The 20084-nt window shown below is 42.6% G+C and overlaps 1 protein-coding gene across 2 annotated transcripts; it reads right to left on the bottom strand.

Annotated features, from left to right (window-relative positions):
- Positions 1–6681: 6681 nt before the first annotated feature.
- LOC103360879 (phosphatidylinositol 3,4,5-trisphosphate 3-phosphatase and dual-specificity protein phosphatase PTEN) lies at positions 6682–18197 on the bottom strand. 2 transcript variants are annotated; one of them, XM_008286795.1, is made up of 10 exons: positions 17402–18197; positions 13238–13322; positions 13060–13104; positions 12916–12959; positions 12446–12684; positions 11816–11957; positions 9878–9946; positions 9115–9281; positions 8000–8281; positions 6682–7790 (listed from the first exon to the last, which is right to left on the bottom strand). In XM_008286795.1, the coding sequence occupies exons 1-10, from the start codon at positions 17478–17480 to the stop codon at positions 7605–7607; spliced, it is 1338 nt and encodes a 445-aa protein (XP_008285017.1). In that variant the 5' UTR covers positions 17481–18197; the 3' UTR covers positions 6682–7604. The 2 variants fall into 2 exon arrangements, with proteins under 2 accessions (XP_008285017.1, XP_008285018.1); XM_008286796.1 differs by lacking the exon at positions 9878–9946.
- Between the last annotated feature and the right edge of the window lie 1887 nt (positions 18198–20084).

The raw sequence follows: 20084 nt of genomic DNA, 5'->3' as shown, positions 1-20084 counted from the left end.
GATGTATGCATGCAGAGCCCTATGGTAAAGCCGATGCACTTCTTTCAATGTTTTTTTTAGCTTCTGGCTATGTATGTTGACTATTATTCAGCACAATGGACACATATGTGCTCTTCATTGATCCCATTGAAAGAATAAGCACTTGTGTGTCTGTGTGCAGAGGAAGGGGAGGGGTCAGTGGCGACAGCAATACAGTAAGTGTTTCCATGTGCTTCTCTTATTCATGAAGACGCACATAAACACACAGACTGACAAAGCACGCTGGCATATCCATGTCAACAAAAACTCTCTCTTCACACACACACACACACACACACATACACATCAAAACTGAGCTTGTGTGACTCATTAGGTGACTCAGGTCTTGACAGTAAAAATAACATCTGAAAACATTTACCGTATATTCATTAACAGTTGGTCCAACTCATGACGAGAAGCGCTTTAATGGACTTTCATCAAATGCACGTTGTTGCCAGCTAATCTGACTCCGTGCTGCACCGTGCGTACACACAGCTATGTGTTTCCAAACGTCTCCCTCTTCTTCTTCTTCTTCTTCCCAATTCTACTTCCTCATTCACCATAGTTCCTGTGTGCTATCGCCGGGCTATTTCGGTGCATTCACACAGAAAGAGAAACCATGTAGAGGATTTGCAGAAAGTGGGACCAAGTTCACGGCAGACAGAGTAATGAGTTCATGTGATAGAGCTGAAAAAGTAGTTTTATGAACGTTTTTCTCACATTCGTGCTGTTTGGATGCTACTTTTTAAATTCTTTTGACCCTGAAGTAGCCAAAAAAAATACAATATATGTTTACTATAATGCTGATGAAAGCCATAATTGTTTTAATATTTGTCTTAATCTCTGTCAAGGAAAAGCTGGATGAGATTCTGGCTTTAATGTAGCGGATTAATCCAAAAAAGATTTTGTGAGAGGTGAACCAGCTTGGATGATAATCAGACTGAATGCATAAGTAATCAGAGCAACTTATGTTGTCTTTATCGTACTCATTTGTGTTGTGAATATAACATTTGTGTGTCATCTCAAAAGCTAAATACTTCCATACTGGCATTATTACGCTGGCAAGAATGATTGAGCTGAGCTTTCCCTCGTCGGCCGCCACAGCAGACCACCATGAAGAGGCGAGAGGCAGTTAGCATGTAAAAAGACCATATGTTTGAGCCCGAGTGTGGGCACAGAGAAATGATACGCCTGTGGTCCTGCCTGGGCTCATGTTAGCCTGTTGGAGGCAGAGTACGACTTTGTTCAAACTGTAGTATATACTGTATATGTGTGTGTGATTGTGAGTGCGATGGTCCACACGTGTGGGTGCGTGCACTTTTTCCACGGGGCTGTCACTCGTGCCGCTGCTGCTGCTGCTGCTGCTGCTGAGTCTTTGGTAACTTACAGTGCCTGTGCGAGAGTGTGTGTGTGTGTGTGTGTCTTTGTGTGTGTGTGTTTAAGCTTTTGTTTAATTTCTACTTCCTGTTTTATTCTTGGCCTAATCCAAACGCAACACAGCTGTGCAGTCAGCCAGAGAAAGAGGGCTTGGGGGATGGGTTGCCAGGTCCTGGTGAGTGCAGCCATGCTCTACAACTGCTACCAACAGATGGAAGGGAAATGGGGTTACCAGCTTGGGCTTATCTTCTCTTTGTAGGCCAGACTGACCCCCTCCACACACTCCCCCACCCCCTCATTTGGTCATAATACTATGCTTAAATCTCAGTATTTTGGTGTTGGCTCTTTTTTCCTTTTCACAGGAGTTTGACGCGTAGACGACAAAAGACGGCACGTGCCCAGAAGAAAGCCCAAATCAAAAATTGTGGAAGTGTCAATCTTACAAGATACTGAGATGTTTAGTGTGTTGACATGTTCGGGACTTTTGTGTCATAGTTTTGACTTTGTTAGTTGGAACTTAAGGTTTGAAGGTTGTAATACGAGGCAAGTTTGACATAACCAGGCTTTCTTGGAGTGAGCTGGTTCAACAAAGCCTAAAACCCCAAACAGACATATTTGCTATCACAACTTTTTTTGGTAACCCTGTTTTTTTTTTTTTCCCCTTTAGGCTCTGTTTGTACTCCCATAAAAGGGGGTGTTTGGTGTGTCATGTGACTCTTCTTCTGCACAAAATGGGCCAATAATGTGCTGCCCCTTTCAGTCAAGAGGAACAGGCTGCTATAATGGAGAGCAATGAGGAACATAAAGTTTATTACTGTAAAAAGTGCTGTTATTGCAAATGATGCAAGAGAGGAATGCTGATAGAAATCTGTTAATCAGTAAGTTAATGTATGTTACCACTCAGTGCTCTTAATGCCTGCTGCTTATTTCTAATGAGACAGCTGTGCATTAGAGCTCTGAAACTTTAACCTTCATACACTTGAACAAGATATTCAAGAAGTGCGTTTAGGTCTGACACTGTCCCATGATGAAGGAAATCACTTCGGTTTTTGGCCAAATCAAGGTAAAATTAATGTTGCTGATTGAATATTCAGCGTTACCATGGTGATCTAGTAGGTTAAAAGAGCGTCACTGCTCCTGCTTTGGGCTCAACATACCTCACTAACCCATTAATCTCGCTTTGTAGTACACATCAGTTCAGCCAAATATTGGGCTAGTTGTCAAAAAGCTGTAGCTGGTGAGTTCGCAGCTAACTAGTGCCTGCAGTCATATAAATATAAATTACAGGATGTAGTCTATAGTCAGTCACCATAGCTCCTGAGGAGTGGACGATGAACAGAGATTAATGGGTTAGCGAGGTGTGTTGAGCCTAAAGCCAAAGTTTTCACTGCCACTAAGTTAGCCCTCTTTTAAATTGGCTAGATCACCGTGGCAACTCATGCTGCACAGCTAACCTGCTCCAAAGGAGGTTGTGTTCGGTTTGGGATTTAAATCGACTGTGGGAAGCACCACCCTTTCACTAATTCTTTTCCTGATGATATTCTCAGTAATGCAGATTCTCAGCTGAGGGAATAAATTATATCTGCAAACTTTTGAGCCGTACATCAGCGTAATCCCACTGAAGGGATCCATGCAGCTACAGCAGGCAAATCGCCACGGGAACATTCATGCATTCGGTTGGTGATGCAGAAAATGCATAATTATGTTTTTGTGCTTGGTCCTGATTTGCTGCCAAGTCCGTTTTACACTGGTTGTACTGCGGCTAATAGGACACAAATTTGAAAATTGATTGGTGGAATTTATCACAGAATATTCAATCAGTAACATCAGCTTCACTTTGATTTGATTAAAGTGATTTCCACGTATCCTTCATTATGGACAGTGTCACACCTAAACACATTTCTTGGGTATCATGTTAAATTATATGAAGCTTAACAGCCTTAATGTGCTGCTGTCATGTTAGAAATAAGCAGCAGGCGATGAGAGCACACTGACTGAATGGAAAAATAAACATATTAACTTATACCATGAACAATTTTCTACCATCATTCCGCTCATTTGCAGTAACAGTGTTAGTTCTTGTTTCTGTAATAAATTTTTATATTCCTAGCTGCTTTTCATTATAACAAACAGGCAGGACACATCAGCCTATTTTGCACGGAAGAAGAGTCACATGACGCATCAAACGCCCCTCATAGACACTGGTGGAAAAAACCTTTATTAAAAATGAAAGTTGATAACCAACATCATGACACCCATGTTTTCTCTGATTGGGGTTTTATGTAGCCAGCTATGACGAACTTACTTTGTACACCCCTCTGGAGATTCATTCTTTTCTCTCTAGTGTTCAGTTTACTGCTCCTGGTATTGTTTTTTTTACCGACTGCACACAATTTAGTTGGGTAAAATGGGTACAGAAGACGAAAAATAAAATTCCCCAATGAGCTGGAAATAATTTGGCAAACACCTTAGCTTGTTAGCTTAGCTCAGTCTGACAATGTGAATTCAGCAAGGATGGCACAACACAGCCAACGAGCCACATGCTAGTTGTAATTTAGCAAATAGGAATAATATGTTAACTTCAAATGACGTAAGGACGTTAGCAAAGTAAAGCTAGTTTCTAGGCACTGGCGAGGTTTAACTAACATAAAACCTCCATGGACTGAAGATTGTTAAAAGAGTAAAACTTTACTTTGTTTTCAGTTAGAGGTATCCTTCAACAGTTTTACAGACATCTCTTTTATAATTTTGTAAATATGGGGCTTTTTAGGCCACAGTTGGTGTAACATCAGTTCTGTTAATATATTTACAGGTGCAACAAAGGTAGTTAGCTACTGAACTTGCTAATTTGGCGAAACCATGAGCTTGTTAGCTTAGCTCAGTTGCTAACAGGACAACGTGTTAACACAACAAAACAACAAACAAAGTAAAATAAATAAACAGAGATGGTGCAACACTGTAGAAAAGAAACATATAAATAGTTTGCTAGCTTAGCTTGGTCACTATCAGATGGTACAGCAACATATATCTTCCGCCATTTTGGACCCTCCATCCTACTATTGGCTATGATTGCTTGATTTTGGTCAAAACTGGACAAAGTTGAACATGAACAATATGCACTGACCTACGTTACCTCTGTAAAGGAAGCCATTAATTACACTGATTCCATTAAAATTAACATAATTTTCCAGGTATGACCAGGCCTAGAAGTTTCCTTTACGTTTACAATCTTACAATATTGACTATTTTTTTCCCCATAGCTTTGACTTTCAATGTTTTACTTTCGACCTACTATCTCATAACTGACTTCCTACCACATAATATTGACATATTATGACACACGCCCTTGTTAGAATATTTACTTATCTCCTAACCTTGTCTCAGTATGTCATAACCAGAATCAAACATGAACATGTACACTTTAATCATGTCTACATTTTCAGTTTCTCTTCTTTTTTTCTGTTGGAAATGGGCTTGTATCAGAGTAACATCTGACCTAGTGGGGGAAGTCGACCGACAAAAATGCAAATACAATGAAAACATTATTTCATATCATCTGGGTTTGCTTCTTTTCATGTCATAGCCGAAAATAGTGTATCGTATTGCATCTTCATTCGGCTGGATGTAGAATTTATGACCCACATATCGGGAGAGAGATTCAAATGTACAAAGCAAACATTCCTCCAAATCGCCTGCTCCTCCAGCTTTGTCTCATCTTGAGAGGTGGTGATACAAAAAAAAATCAAACATCTTTTAGAAGAGCCAGAGCTCAAAACATACAAATGAAGCCATACATTGATTTGGATTAATATTTCAGGTGCTGTGTCTGCTGCAGCCGCTGCTGCTGTTTGTGTATGTGATGAGGAGGGCAATCAAAAGCAAAGATGTGGACTCTCGAGCTCGTGCTCTACTGAAGTCAGGCCGCTTCGTTCTCTTCAGTCTCGTCTGCCTGTGGAGAGCTTAGGCATCTCTCTCTGGTCTTTCTCTCAACCCAGCACAGCACATTCATTATTAATCTAGCAGAGTCTCTCCCTCCTTCTCGGCTCAGCCAATTACAGCCGGGCCCCTGCGACTGCTGCCTGTCTCATTTGACGCTGCACTGGTTGGCTTTGATGTCTCTATCTACACGAAAGAGCCAGGGACCCAGTCTTAATAGAGCAGAAGGGGATTATGTGGCTGCCAGCCTCTGGGGGTGGAACATTTTTTTTTTTTTTTTTAAATATATATGTTTAATTCATACTTTATTTTATTATCAGGAGACTTTGGGCCATGCTTTAGCCAGGGTCTTGCCACTCTCTGCTCTCCTATCACAGCGACATGGTTGTTAATCCTGTTACTCTTTCATTTGGGGAGTCGCACAAGCCTGCGAGCAGAGCAGGCTCGTCTACCCGAGGCCTCGCACCCCTCCCTCGTGGGCTGGTAGCCTTTCCTTCCTCCGCTCACTTCATGTGGAGAACGCCTTGATTAACCAGCGGCAACCACTGTGCATGCAGCGCTGATGGTTTGGTATGAGGTCGGGCTGCTTTTGGCTCGTAAACGTTAACGTTTTTAATCGGGGTTCAGAGGTCAGTTTGCTTTGAAATTAACTCAGGAAATGGAAATGCGCTGTTACTTGGCACATATATCAGAACAAACACAAAAGAGAAAGCTTGGTTGCATTAACGTCAATTACCAAGTCTGGATGGGAGCAAATTGTTCTCCAAGTGATAACATGCAGACATCTACGCATTCTCCCCACTGTGCGACCGCCGCTACTGTAGATGCTCTGCTTCACGGTTGAGTCGGTGTTATTTGTTTGAAGTGGGCTCTTCGCCCTCAGTTGAACTTTTAATAACAATCTTTCCATTACTTCCCTACCTTAGGACCCACCCGCTATTTGCAGCACTGACCTTTAAAGCAGGAAGTTACTGTTAACACAGCTCCAGCAGCTGCAACGACAACCTGCTTTACAGCATTTTTCTCACCAAGCGTAGCGCTCGTGCACATTTTCCTCCCCCGACTCGCTGTACACGCTCCATCTCACACATGCTAATATTTAGATTACGGGGTCTGGGTGCTGTCACTTAAAATTATGACTTCAGTTGACAGCAATGGTATCGAGTTAAAGACTGCACTGGCCTCGCCGCCCGATGACAACTGCATATTATAAAATTCATTTTCATTCTGCATGATTTTCATTAACCGAAAACAGCGAAGGGAAAGTATTACATAAATCTCTGATGTAATTTTCTGAGCATGACTCAAAGCACTGGGGAACCCCACGCAGAAGACACATCTCAAAGCGGGTTTCTTTAAGAAAAGACAACATTGCATACATTTATTAGGGATGGACGCCAATTCCAATACATGCAAATCACCATTGTCCTTTAAATGTAGTGTCGACATTATTGCAAACACTTGTCTCCCTGCTGTTTTGTGTATTATATTTTTATTATCTTAGGATAAAAAAAACATTAACAATTACATGGGATGCCTTGTTCTGCATAATTTAACGTATACACAGTGGGAACAGGAATGGCAATGCTTTAGACATCATCACAGCCTCTTCATAACCCCGCCCACCCCCAACCCACTGCCCGCATGCAGTTTGCACTGCACAAAGGCCAAAAGTCACGCGAGACAGCCTGCAAAGAGCACAAGAAGCATTCACAGTAAAGGAATATAGGAAGGAGGATAGGATGGAGGGTGGGGAGAGTAAAAGATGAGAGGATAAGGGGGGGAGGAGGAGAAGAGAGGGAGTGAAACAAAGTGACTGCAGCACTGGCCTTGGTTTAGACAGGAGAAGGAGCAGCATAGTCCTAGTATATCATTCTAACTTCTCCCACACTTCAACTCCCGTCTCCTGATTGTGGTACTCTTTCCATTGTCTTTGACACAAAAAAGTTTGTTTATATATGCATGTATATATGTATATACATATATGTATGTATATATATATAAACACATTTTTATAGCTACAGCACCTTTTCCCATGGGGCAACAGTGTCAATACCTCGCACATGGTACATGGCCGTGCCAAAGAAAAAAAGAAATAAAAACAATATATTGGTCAGGATATTTATCTTTTTTTCCCTAAAATTGGCATTTGACATGATGATATTCTATTGCCGTCTGGGGGAGGGAAGGGACAAAGGTTCTTCTTTTGAGTTTATATTCAAGTTTTCTCCTTTTTTCGTGTATAATTTCTTCTTTTCCTGTTTAAAAAGAGTTCACACTTTTGTGATTTGCGTGTGCTGCTCTTCATCAAAAGGTTCATTTTCCGGATCAGAGTCAGTGGTGTCAGAGTATCGATAATGGTCTGGCTCATTGTCGCTAACGTCCGGGGTGACGGATGTTGAAGTGCTAGCCTCAGAATTCGAAGGCTCCTCCACGGTTTTCGTAAAATACAACTTCACCTGGAAATCGAGACAACTAGCTTCAGTGTGTGTCATGAATGATCAGAAACAAGAATCATCAGCTGCTATTTGGAGTATCGTCTGTACAATTACTATAGATAAAGATGACTAGACAGCAAAGCAATAAACCTATTTAAACAACAGTTATTCACTTTGTCTGAATAATAACTATCTGGATCTGAATCCCAACAGCTTCTTTCACTGCTTACCTTGAAGTTTGGCGAGAAGTAGCGGTTAGCTTTGTCTTTGTTGGCCTTGTCCAAGTCATTCTTCGTGAGCGTCAGGATGAGGTAGTCCCTGTCCCTGTCGCTATCCCTGCCGCTGTCCCTGCAGCTGTCCCTGCACTCAGCGCTCTGCGGCGGGCCCTGGCCCGGTCCTGGTCCCCCCTGCTGGCTCTCTGCATTGTTCACCGCCCCATTCTCCATCTTGTCCCCGCCCTCCTCTGGTCCAGGGATGAAGAAGGTGTTCACCCAAAAGTGGAACATTTTGTCCTGGAGGGGGAAAGGAGACAACAAAGGAAAAATAAAATAATGAGAAATTGGGCGAAATGCAGTATCCAAAGAAACTCTCTGGGTTTTTGATTAAATTCCTTCATGGGCTCAGACCTGTTGGCTGAAGCTGAAGCTATTCTTCTTTCTTTTTTTTTTCCTCTTTTTTCTTCTTATTGTCAACAAATCCGATGAAAAACCAACCGCGCATTAGTCAGTCTTAGTATTTTCAGCCCCTGTCTGTGCTCTCAGCCCCAAGCCCATTTGTTTCTACTGAAGATGTGAATCTTTCAAAGCGACTCAGTAAGTTCCTTAAAACACCCACCCTATTTTAGGAAATTACTGAACCTTTAGCTCGTGTAGTTTGTAGCTAAGTTTACTCAAACGGGAGAAAGTAGTGCATTTGGTGGGGTCTATTTTCAGCTGTGGATTAATACACATTTGAGTATTTATGGCAGCAGGACAGTGAATAAGGGATCAGCTCAAAATACACCACAGTGGCCCTGCTCATGGTGCCGTAGGAGCATGCCAACGGTTTAGCTAATTGAAGTTTAATAGTTTTTGGACACAACTGGCCTGCAGCACAGAGGTAGAAGATAATATCAGGCTTTGGTAAAACAAAAAAAAATACTACATTTTTGGTTTATTCATGGGATTTGCTGCAATAAAAAAAAACAAAAAAACTGTTGGCACACAACTTAGTGAGCAAATCCTTGCTTATTGTTCTTTGACCTAGCAGACATCAAGACATGCAACGGCTGAAATAAGCTCCTCATGACCGACAGCAACGTGAAAGATTGAGCAAATGAAGCCACGCTGAAGCAAACGTCACTCACCTTCTTCATCATCTTATTTTGTTTATGGAAGAACTCCACTTTAATATCTCCACAAACTGGAAGAGGCTGGGGGAATTCGAAAAACATGTGCTTGTCCTCGCGCCGCGTGTGAGCGGGGTTCGACGTGTGGATCTTGACTTTCAGCTGGTACACCACAAACTGGGGATCTGCAAAAAGTGTCGACGTCGCACAGCGATGAGGGGCGAGATTGTAAAAAAGGTTTGTAAGGGGAGGAGGAGGGGGGAAGGGGGAGAGACAGAAAGCACAGGGAGGAGAGTGAGTGACAGAGGAGCAGGGAGTGAATCGGGAGAGCGAGACAGGATACTGGTGTTATTACATGAGTTTGACAGAATTGTTTTTAAAAAAAGAAACAGCGCAGCACACCACCACCTCCCCCATTGAATAAGTGCAAAAAAAAAAAAAAAGTGATAAACATATTAAAATTAAGGAGGAGAAAGGGGAAAGTAACAGACCACAAAATGTAACACCCAAAGAGACCCAGAACCAGAGACTTAGGACCCTATTCTGATAGACAGTCATGGTTTGGTCTTGGACTGGTGCAACATGTTGCATATAGGATCAATTTTAACCCTTTTTCTGTCGAGGTGGGGTGGTGGAGATGACTTCATATGACTCGAAGCCTATTTTTAAATCCAGCAAATCAACATATCTACCTCAGACTACTTCTAGTGGACCTCTGGGGGCCATATAAAAGCAAATAATAATAATAATAATAATAATAATGGATGAAAGGCTCATTTACCCCAATGCCAATTCCCTTTCTTGAAGCCCTGAGGGGTCGGCTCGCTCCTGTTTTTAACGGTACTGTCCCCTTAGAGAGAAAGAAGGAGATTATCACAAACAGGGCCAGGCTGGCCTGTCAGGGGCTTGACAGCACAGCAGACACAAACACAAGAGCGCTACACAAATATTTACAGATATTCGCATCTACATAGCTTTTTCCCTTCAAAAACAACATACAGCACGTGGCTTTAAAGTGGAGGAGCGTCTTAAAAAGCATTTGACACGGAACCTCGTGCGTGTTGTGTGATGCACAAAGGGGAAGGAACAAAGGGGGAACTTGAGATTGCTGAAAATCAAACGCTCACAAAACATCAGAGTTGTCTTTGGTGAATTGAACCAACAGAAGTGTGCCATGATGAAGTTATTTGTGACAGAATTATTGAACTGGTTTTTCCTCTCTGATATTTGTGGTGAGCTTAAAAAGTGAGGCTAGAAGAAAAAAAAAAAAAAAAAGGGTGATGTGTGTGTGTGTGTGTGTGTGTGTGTGTGTGTGTGTGTGAAGACGTCAAACTCAGAATAGGGCCTTCTTTTTTTTTTTTTTAAGGGGCGAGTTAGCAGGAAAGAGAAGGATCAATACAGTCAGGGCTGTTCAGCGCAGTCAGGTGTTAGGGTGAAGAAGCCACAGACGTGAAGGAAGAAGAGCTGCTTTTTCTAACCGACAAATTCAGATACAAGGAGAGGACAACATTGTGTGACTCAGACACATTAGAGCAGATAAACAGAATTATTTGACTTTTTTTTACACTCCTGAGGCCATAACAGAGCATTATTAACCACTAAAATTGTTTTCTACATACAGCAAAATAAAACAGCCATAACATGAAACATGAAAATACAGACAATGAAAATACATTTCTGCTAAAAGGCAATAAGAGAAAAGTGTCATTATCTGCTTAGAAACATTTGAAGAATCGCTCAAGCTAAATCAGCAGGGTTTTGGTTTCAAACGTGTTCTGAGTCAGAGTGCTTTGCGGCCGTATCGCTGTGCCACTGAAACAGGGGGCAAAAAAGTGCAAATGTTTGCATACACACCATTTTACAAGACGGTCGTACCACTAAAGCTCCGAGCAAACATGCACTGATATGTAAATACTCATGATCGAGTGACTGCAACTAATGACGCCGACTTGAGTGCCGCGCTATTGTAAAAAATAAATCACTGACAAAGCTATTTAATTGCTCTGTTGACTTTGAGTAACTTCCTGGTTAGGTAGGAGTAAAGCACATAGAACTCTTCCTTATGCGGCGTCGACTGTACCGTCCGACGCTTTACTTCCCTTGTGCGGCTCTCTTCATTGTTAGAACTGTGCACCTTGTAACTCCTCGGGATACTGTGCGCCAAAAAAATGAAAAGAAACCACCACTAAACCTGACTCCTATAAAGCCCTTCCTTCTGAGGAAGCTAAAGAAATTAAAAAATGATGGCTCAAATACCTCCTTTCTCAGCTTTCGGAGCTAATAAAATTCTTAAAAGGCCTGTTTTCATTCTCTACATCCTATGATCTTAACAACATTTGAAATTTCCATTAAGACATCCAGTAGGGATGTGATTCAACAGGTTTTTTTCTTTCTTTTTCTTCTTCCATAAGTGGGCAGAGAATATGTTGGCCTTGTTGTAAGTAGCAACAAGAGGACTTGATCAATACGAAGCTGCCCTTGTTTGTCAAAGGTCCAAAAATACAGCAGCGAATTCAGCCACTCTTGATTCGCTTTTGAAAACGGTGCACAGGACGACTCAACTCTACCACAGATGACCTGCTCTGTTCTACGGTGCTAAACTGTAGCGTGGGTGAGCCCTACAGTGCACCACACATCCAAGGCTCTCATTCCGTTTGAACAGCGGTATGCATGCCTACGCCCTAGTTTGGAGCTGAAGTTGAACATGAGCGTGACTCACTGCAGGTGCCCCCGCTGAACATAGGGAGAGTCTCGAACACCATTTTGTGGAAGAGGAGCGCCACCGGCTTGTACTCTAGCTGGTTCTTCAGTAGGTAGCTGTAGTAATAGACGTAGCGGCGCTGGCTCGGGATCGTTACTCCCTGCAACACAAGAAGACAAAGTTTAGAGGTTCGGGGAGGGGAGGAGGAGGAGGCGCGTTTCGTGACATTTGCAACTTGCAGCGTGAGATAATTCAACGATCATTTGCTAAAACAGGACACTGGCACCGTTTGCAATCTGTAGTTCTTTCAAGTGGTTGATGTGAAACAGGCCCCTGAAAGTAGAAATCTCTCGAGTGTGTGTTCAATTATTTTGCAACAAGAGCCAAGACACAAAACTCATCGATAACCATTTTGATAAATCGCTTTAGAAAAATGCCAAATATTTCCTGGGAGCAGCTTCTTGAAAGTTTCTTCTCTTGTTTTGACATCGTTCTAACATCTATAAATATCTTTGAATTTTGGGGCGAGCGACGACAGATGTCGCACCGTGCAATTAAAATGAGAAAATAACCAGCGGCTCGCAACGATTTATCGGAAATATTAAAAGGGACCGTTGTGCGGAGGCCCCTTTCTTTTTCACGTCTTACCTTCTTGTCCCTTGTCCTGACTTCACCGTAAAAGTCAAGTGCTTCTTGGGCCTCCAGGAATTTGCCGCGATGGAGTAGATAAGCGCAGATCATGACTCCGGTGCGGCCCTTCCCGGCTTTACAGTGGATGGCCGCCACGTGATTGTCATCCTCGCTGAGCCACTGGTCCAGGTCTTCACAAAACGGCTTAATTAGCTCCAGCTGAGGAGGGTTGTGGTCTTCGAAGGGGTACTGTGCAACTGATGCGTGACGGGATGCAGACCCACGCATAGTTGTAATAAGAGAGGAGAAGAGGGGAGGGGGGGGAAGAAAAGTGGACAGGAACACAAGATGGGGAGGAAGACACGGCGAAGATTTTGTGAGATTTTATTGACCTTGTGTGTCGTCAAGCTTTTAGGTCAACTGATTTTTTGTTTGTTTGTTTGTTTTAGAAGCGAGGGAGCATTTATTGAAGATATAAAGCCGCCTACCTCTGCAGTTAAATTTGGCAGCATCGTAGTGTCTTTCTGCGCAGCTGAAATGGGAAGAACAAAACTCCAGTTAGCGATCGCACAGAGGAAGTTTGGAAGTAAACAAAGACCAGTTCGGACGCAAATAGCATGCGGAACACTTACAGGTTGTAGATTTTGTAATGGTTTTTATGCTTTGAATCCAAAAACCTGTTGGCAGGAGAGAACCAGTTAGAGAATTACTACGTGAATGCAAGTGCAAAATGAGCAAAAACATTTTAAAACAAAGTGCATTTCCTCTTTTTTGCTGTAATGACATAGCAGAAGCGGGGGCGTCACTCACCGTACTACATCGTCTATATTGTTTCTGTACACGCCTTCGAGTCTCTCTGCTGGAAAGCCCATAGCAATGATGTTTGGGTAGATATCTGTTCAGGCCGGGGTCAAGGAAATGTGTGCACGCCTGTGGAAATCAAGATCAAGCCCCCAACAGCCTATCTTTTAAAAATGAGACACCTCTGCTTTCAACAGCAAAGCGTTTTTAAGATAAGAATTCGCCATTAAGTCACAATTACAAGAATGCAGAGACGAGCGGCAGAGAGTAAAAAAGAAAAAAAAAAAGTTTCGGGAAATATGATTGTGTCACTGTAGTTCTGGATAGATGTGAGCGTAGAGGAGGGGCGCCGGTCAGTGTGTGAGAGTGTGTGTCTGAGTGTGTGTGTTTGTATGCTGTGACAGATGGCCTTGACAGTGAGAAGCAGGCAGAGAGGACAGGAGTAACAGCGCTCCTGCTTCAGCCAGGCCCACATGTGGGTGCACGAGGAGAGTCTCCGCTCCCTGACCTGCATGTATTTTTAGAGTCCAAAGTTATATTGGGATGATCGCAAATGTTCGGCTTATCTCTCTTTTGAGCTCAGCCGGACTAATTTGAATATCTGCGAGATTGAATGCAGGCAACATGAAGTCACACGGGTTTAAAAAAAAAAAAAAGTTTCATCAAACAGAAACGCTTTGTGTCGGGGCTTACGTGTTGCAGCTGCAGCAGAGTTGATACTGCCTTTTTTTTTTAAAAGCACACAATGCACAAGACATATTTCATGTATTCCGGTACAACTTCTGGTTGCACCACCTTCCTCGTGCTACACCTTGTCTGACATCACTGCACGGGGGCTCCGCATTTCAGCGCAGGTCAGTGATGGAAAACGTCTTGGCCAATTATATGGTAGCATACATGCGATCTTAAAAGGCGCGCATCAGTGTCATGTTGCGATGAAAAGAATAATTCAGTTGGCATGCATGTCTTCAAGGCTCGGCTGCAACGCCTACCTGTAACTGAAGTCTGCTTGTCGCCATAAGCTGTGGGATTTTCACACTTTAACCACTGACTAAAGGGCAACCTTTTCTTACACTTCCTGTGACACTGTGTCAAAATTAGAAAAGCTGAATATTTCTAATTGGATGTGTCTTGTTTCATTTTGAGCAGACCTTATTTCTCAAGAGTCAAATCACTTTTTAACTGGTCAGAAAAATTTGACACACGCGCCTGACAGCTCGGAGGGAAAAAAAAAAAAAAAAGGAAAAAAAAAGAGCGCGGTTGGCAGCCTCTACGCGAACCGCAACTTTGCAAGTGTGCACGCATGCAAGTACCTGCGCATGGACGACCTTTTTTTTTTTTTCCACGATACACTCGGTGCACACACACACACACAGTTCATTGTTCGATGAGAAGAGCAGAAAACTGCTCGAATCCAGAACAAGTAGCCGAGGTCAACTTTGAGCCGACAGACACAGAACAAAGATCAATTCAGTTTCAAGCATATTTAGCTGCAAAAAAATAAACAAAAAGCCATCTTCAACAAATTCCTGTAAGAGGAATTCAATAAGTGCAACTTTATGCAGCCCAGCTTTCCTCAACACAGGGCCTTGATGCATGAATTCAAGAAGCCCAACAGAAAATCTATGGTATTGTTTGCATACTGCCAAGCTACTTCCCTCAAGTCCAACACAGTAGCCTATCTGTGTGTACTGGTGCCATAATCCCATCCATTAATGCCTCAAAGACCCAATTAGGAGCCAAATACAGGTTTTCTATGCTTTTTAATGGGCTACTCTAACCCTTGGACCTACAGGCAAAGTGATCCCAGTCAGACTATTCTAAGTGTTTTTAAAAAGCTCCAAAGCTCCCAGGAGAGCCTCAGCCCAGGGCATGGGGGGGCTTGGTCTCTGCAGCTGGGAGGAAACGCATATGCGGGACCCCTGACGGAAGCTCCAAGTAGGAGGGGAGGGAAGGAAAAAAAAAAGTGCTGTTTTAGGCACGCCTTTTCTTTAAAGCCAGCCCTGCCTCAGCTCTATGCATACGCCAAATCCACAACTGAGAGCAAGAGAGAGAGAGAGAGAGAGAGAGAGAGGAGGGGGGGAAAGGGAGAGTGGGAACCGGCAAGCGCTAAGTGAGGAGGAGGAGGTGGGGAGGACAGGAAAGGAGGAGAGCAGAGGAAAGGGGGCAAGCAGAGGGAGGGAGAGCTAGAGTGGGAGTAGTAAAGAAAAAGAGCAAAGAAGAGGTGGTGGGTTGAGAGAGAGAGAGAGAGAGAGAGAGAGAGAGAGAGAGAGAGAGAGAGAGAGAGAGAGAGAGCACTCAGACAGCAACTCTGATACAAGATCACTGGCAACTCTATTTTAAGGGCAATTCCCAGAACTGTGATACTGCATTACATAACTGCAGAGAGCCCATATTGTTTTTAGACACCACGCCAAAAATGATAAAAGGGAGAGTTCGAAAAGGCCCACATCTGAACAAGAGGAGCCAAAGAGAGATGCTACTTTCGAGTAGTGTGCCCCCCCTTTCACACCTGCACAGCTGTGGAGGTACACCACAGTCCTGCCGCTGACTGACGTGACACAAGAGTTACCACTTTGCAAACGCGGGCGAGAAGCATCTGATCGAATACCACCCGTGCACACTTTTCAGCATCTGCAGTCACACATACATCATAGCTTACAGCTCTGACTAAAACCAGTTCAGTGTCTTTCTATCTATAGTGGCAGTGTTGAATCAAAGTACCGAGCGCCCACCTTTACAAAGAAAAAAAAAACCCCTACTCAGCAAGGTTGTCAAGTTAGTAACACAATGCCGATGTTAGCAGGAGCAAATTACGATTAGAAATACTTGAGCTTCTTCGTATCTTTACATAGAAAAAAAGATCAGGTGTACAATCATTGTGATTACTGATTAATCTTTCCAATTACGTTTTAGATTATTTGATTATTCATTTGGTCTAGGTCACAGTTTCCCAGAGCCCAAGCAGACATCTTCACACGTCTTTAGGTTCAACCAACAGTTTAAAAACATATATAGATTACATTTACCCTCCTATTAAAATAAGAAACCAGCCACTTTTCACATTTGAGAAGCTTGATGGAGTGAATTTTTCCATTTAAAAAAAAACAAATAATCAAAATTGCTGCAAATTCATTTTGAACCAACTGGCTAATCATTGCATTGACTGCGTGATTCAACTCTAAAACCACAAATATGTAACTCAAGACTCAAAAAGCCAAAAAGGCAGGTTGACGTCAAGACACAAAACCACAAAGCACACACACATACCCCCAACTGTAACCATGTCCTACTCTCAGCGCTGTCACACTTTAAACTGTGGATTTAGTAGGCCACGATCAACCACATTCAACTCAATTTTCATCAGTTGCTTATCTAGTTTGTCGCCAGCCAAGTCAGCACGAGTGCCAACTTTAGTACCAGCGACGGTGCACCAGTGAACCAGGTCATCAACTATTATCAGTGGTAACACATGAAATGAAATGAGCCCTGCAGAGAAGCCTGAAATGGCAATTCTTAAAAGGAAAGGAAAATGTTACTTCCACTTATCAAATACTTCTTGAAATCCATCCATGGACACTCACTCATAAAGCACACAGGTGAGTGAGGCAAGGCGGAGGGTGATGCTACTCTTTTCAGCTCTTTGCACAATTCTGTCAGAATAAATCAGATACTCACCTTATACTGAAGCTACACATATTCTAATATAGATATGCATGAGCAAAAAATACAACACACTCTGAGATAAATATAAGACACAATCCATCTACTTACAAGCCCCAAATGATTAAAAAAAATAAAAAATACTGACTAGATGCCACTAACAATTTGACAACCTCAAGCCAGTGCACCGCTGGGAGACTGGTATGCAAGTAAAATGCCTTAACACACACACCAATGTCCAGCTGAACGGGGGTTTCCAGCTATAATATGACTGTGACATTTATGCGTGCTGCTTTGACAGATCCACCATCTTTCAAACATGCTGGGTGACAGCAAAGCTGCGCTGTCTGACCAACTAGCCAGCCAGCTAACTTAAGTAGCAGGGAAGCTAACTACCTCACGTTACTCCACTGACATTTCTGGTTCCAGTTCAACTGATCAATGCAACTATCACACGTTACTAATCAATGTCTAGAATGCTGTGGAAATACTGAACACAGGGAAGGATACATGTTAAGTCCAGGTCAAAACCATCCTCTTGGTATCTCCTTTTGTTCCGGCTGACCATTTCTTTTATAATCGCAGCCATTGTAGCAGGTGACAGGAGTCTATATGGTGTAAATGGTGAAAACAGGTTTATCTAGTATTGGCGGTCTGGTCGTGTATGTCGCAGTCAGTGGGTCTGCTCTCGGTCGCTGAATTTTGCAGGTCCTCGCAGAGACGTGCTAGCCAGCAGAGCTTGCAGTGGCTGTCGGTAGGATTAGAAAGGCTTCCTCTGGATCATAAAGACGGGCCTTGCTCTGCTCCTCCGTGCAGGCCCGACTTTCCCAATCCTGCAATTCGTTTTGCAAACAGCCCCGAGTAAAATACATGCAGTTGTCCTCTGAAAAACCTTTAGATGCCAGACACGGTCCAAGCTGATGGCTCAATGGCAGCTGCCGCGATTGACAGCAAGAGGATAGAGAACTCACCGGTCCTCAAAACCCGTATCCAGTCACTAAGACGTAGCTAGCTCGCTAGCTAACTAGCTAGCTAGCGCAGCTAGCTAGCAACAATAGCTAATGCTACCTCCTTTTTCGATCCAAAAGCCTCCTAACGATTCAACATTGTCATCGACTGATTGCCAAGAACACATCTGAAAAAAAGTGACAGGCTCCACCTTAGCTGTATATAGACTACACAAAGATCAGAAATCTGCAAAGGCTGGTTTGACAGTTCCGTCCCGGGGAATCATCTTCTTTTCTCGTTCCTCTCGCTCCAGCTGAACTCTCAGGCTCCCATCATGGCCTCCACCGAAGGAAAAAAAGAAGGTAGAGCAGGCTGGGATTTTAGAACAAATATCCCTCCGCCTTCACGCTGTAGTTCCGCAGCTTAATTAAAACCGACAAATGCAGAATTATTCAATATTGTTTCAACAATTAATATCAGGACATGACAACCAGCTGCTTGCGTATGTAATTGTATTAGCCCTAAAAAGCGTAACAGTCGAGTTATTTCGTGCCTCTGGCGGAAGGATAACGTGTGTCCGCATGCGACGCTCCCTTCTGTCAAAGTGATCACGTGTGCCTGTAATTAGGGAAGTTTCTAACATAATGTCACTTTTCGCGGTTTAAACTGTCATTTCGTGCTGCAGCAAATACATCATTGTAACATATCCATCAAAAAACATTTAACGCAATTACAGTGGAAATTATTATTTTTTAAAGACGATCTACTTTATTCAATCTCCTCAAACTAACCCTAATTTATAAGAACGTTGTTAATTACAGCGCCGTAGAGGACAATGTAAGGAACACAATTAGTGAAAGAATATTTTAAAATGTGCAATTTTGTGAGTAAATTGTAAAGTATAGATTTGCAAGTTTGTAATTATCAGTAGGCATTTTGACTACCAGTTAATTAATAGTAGCACCAAAATGCCAAAAATCTACTTCCAGTTGCTTTAAAGTGATTATTTATTGGTTTTCTTAATCCTGTGTTATGATGAATTAAATATTGGTTTTGGGCAATGTAAAGATGTCACCTGGATCACATTCTCTCTGTTTTCTGACATGTTATAGACCAGTCGATTTAGGGAATTTGGGATTTAGGATAATTGACAGGAAAAATAATGAGGTTGCAGCTGCAGGTTTGATGCATTTTGATCATATTAGCTAAAATCACTGCATGTGACTGTGCTCTGCCTTTTAAAAAATAAGGTTTTGCAGAAAGGGATCACTACTGTTACAGCTGAACATTGCCAACCATCCATGATATTAATATCCATAATGAAAAATCAGCACCAGTCAACTTCTGAAACCAAGTGACAGCTGCACCAACCATTCCAGATTAAACCTACGATCACGAACTGACATCCTCGTGTCAAATAAGCAACCTTGCACATCGACCTCACCAGTGCTGCGCCGAACACCTGTGCTCCTGTTGGGTAGCGCATCACATTTTGAGGTGTTAGAACAGGGTTAGCCTATATTCAGAAATATATAGGCCTGTAGGACACAAGAGACTTACATCAGTAGCTGTCCTGGTCATTTCCCAGTGACATGACATGTTGCATGTACAGTAGTTGGAGATTTTATAAAGTACCGAGGGTGCAGTTCAGCAGATTTAAATGGGGTTACCTGGAACATCGCAGATTAAATGATCTGATCTCATATAAGGCTAATTAGGAACCTGCTTCTTACAGGGCAGACTGGGTCTCCTCATAGAAGAACACTCATCTCATCGCAATGTAAGCTCCCACAGCTTAATGACTGGCAAAATTAATCAGTCCTGCGAGTTCACTCAACCATCTCTTAAGTGTAATTTGAAAGAGTCTCAGGATCTTCCTTAATCTGTTATAATATAACTAGCTGGGGAAGCCAATCTGAGCCGGTGTTTTCTACAGCAGCTGTGTACTAAAGATTTTAGACCCTTCTAAAGAACATCACCACGGTTGACTGTGATTGCTGGGTTCACTCACCATAAACAGAAAATCAGACTGTTTTAGGATAACATGCAGGGACATATGACTGTCTTTGGTCCATCTCAGTGATGGAAGTTATCATGATGGCTTTATTCACAGGGCTTAACTATCAAAGAAACCTAAAGTGACTGTGCCCTTTTACATGCATCCATTTACAGTAGTTTCATGTTTTTTTTTTTTTTCTTGTGCCAGTTCTCCCCAGCAGATGGCAGCATTGTACTTTTTGGCTTT

Source organism: Stegastes partitus, unplaced genomic scaffold (genome assembly GCF_000690725.1).
Source record: "Stegastes partitus isolate 25-593 unplaced genomic scaffold, Stegastes_partitus-1.0.2 Scaffold471, whole genome shotgun sequence".
NCBI classification, from domain to species: Eukaryota; Metazoa; Chordata; class Actinopteri; family Pomacentridae; genus Stegastes; species Stegastes partitus.
This window is presented reverse-complemented; position numbering and strand designations above follow the sequence as displayed.

What these genes read in the sequence shown, in the direction of transcription:
- LOC103360879 (XM_008286795.1), bottom strand. Translation starts at nt 17,480, where the DNA reads ATGGCTGCGATTATAAAAGAAATGGTCAGCCGGAACAAAAGGAGATAC. An exon ending in TCAGGACAAGGGACAAGAAG is followed by an intron (nt 11,958 to 12,445) that starts GTAAGACGTGAA and finishes CTTGTGTTGCAG; the next exon opens with GGAGTAACGATCCCGAGCCA. An exon ending in GTTCAGCGGGGGCACCTGCA is followed by an intron (nt 9,947 to 11,815) that starts GTGAGTCACGCT and finishes TTTCTCTCTAAG; the next exon opens with GGGACAGTACCGTTAAAAAC.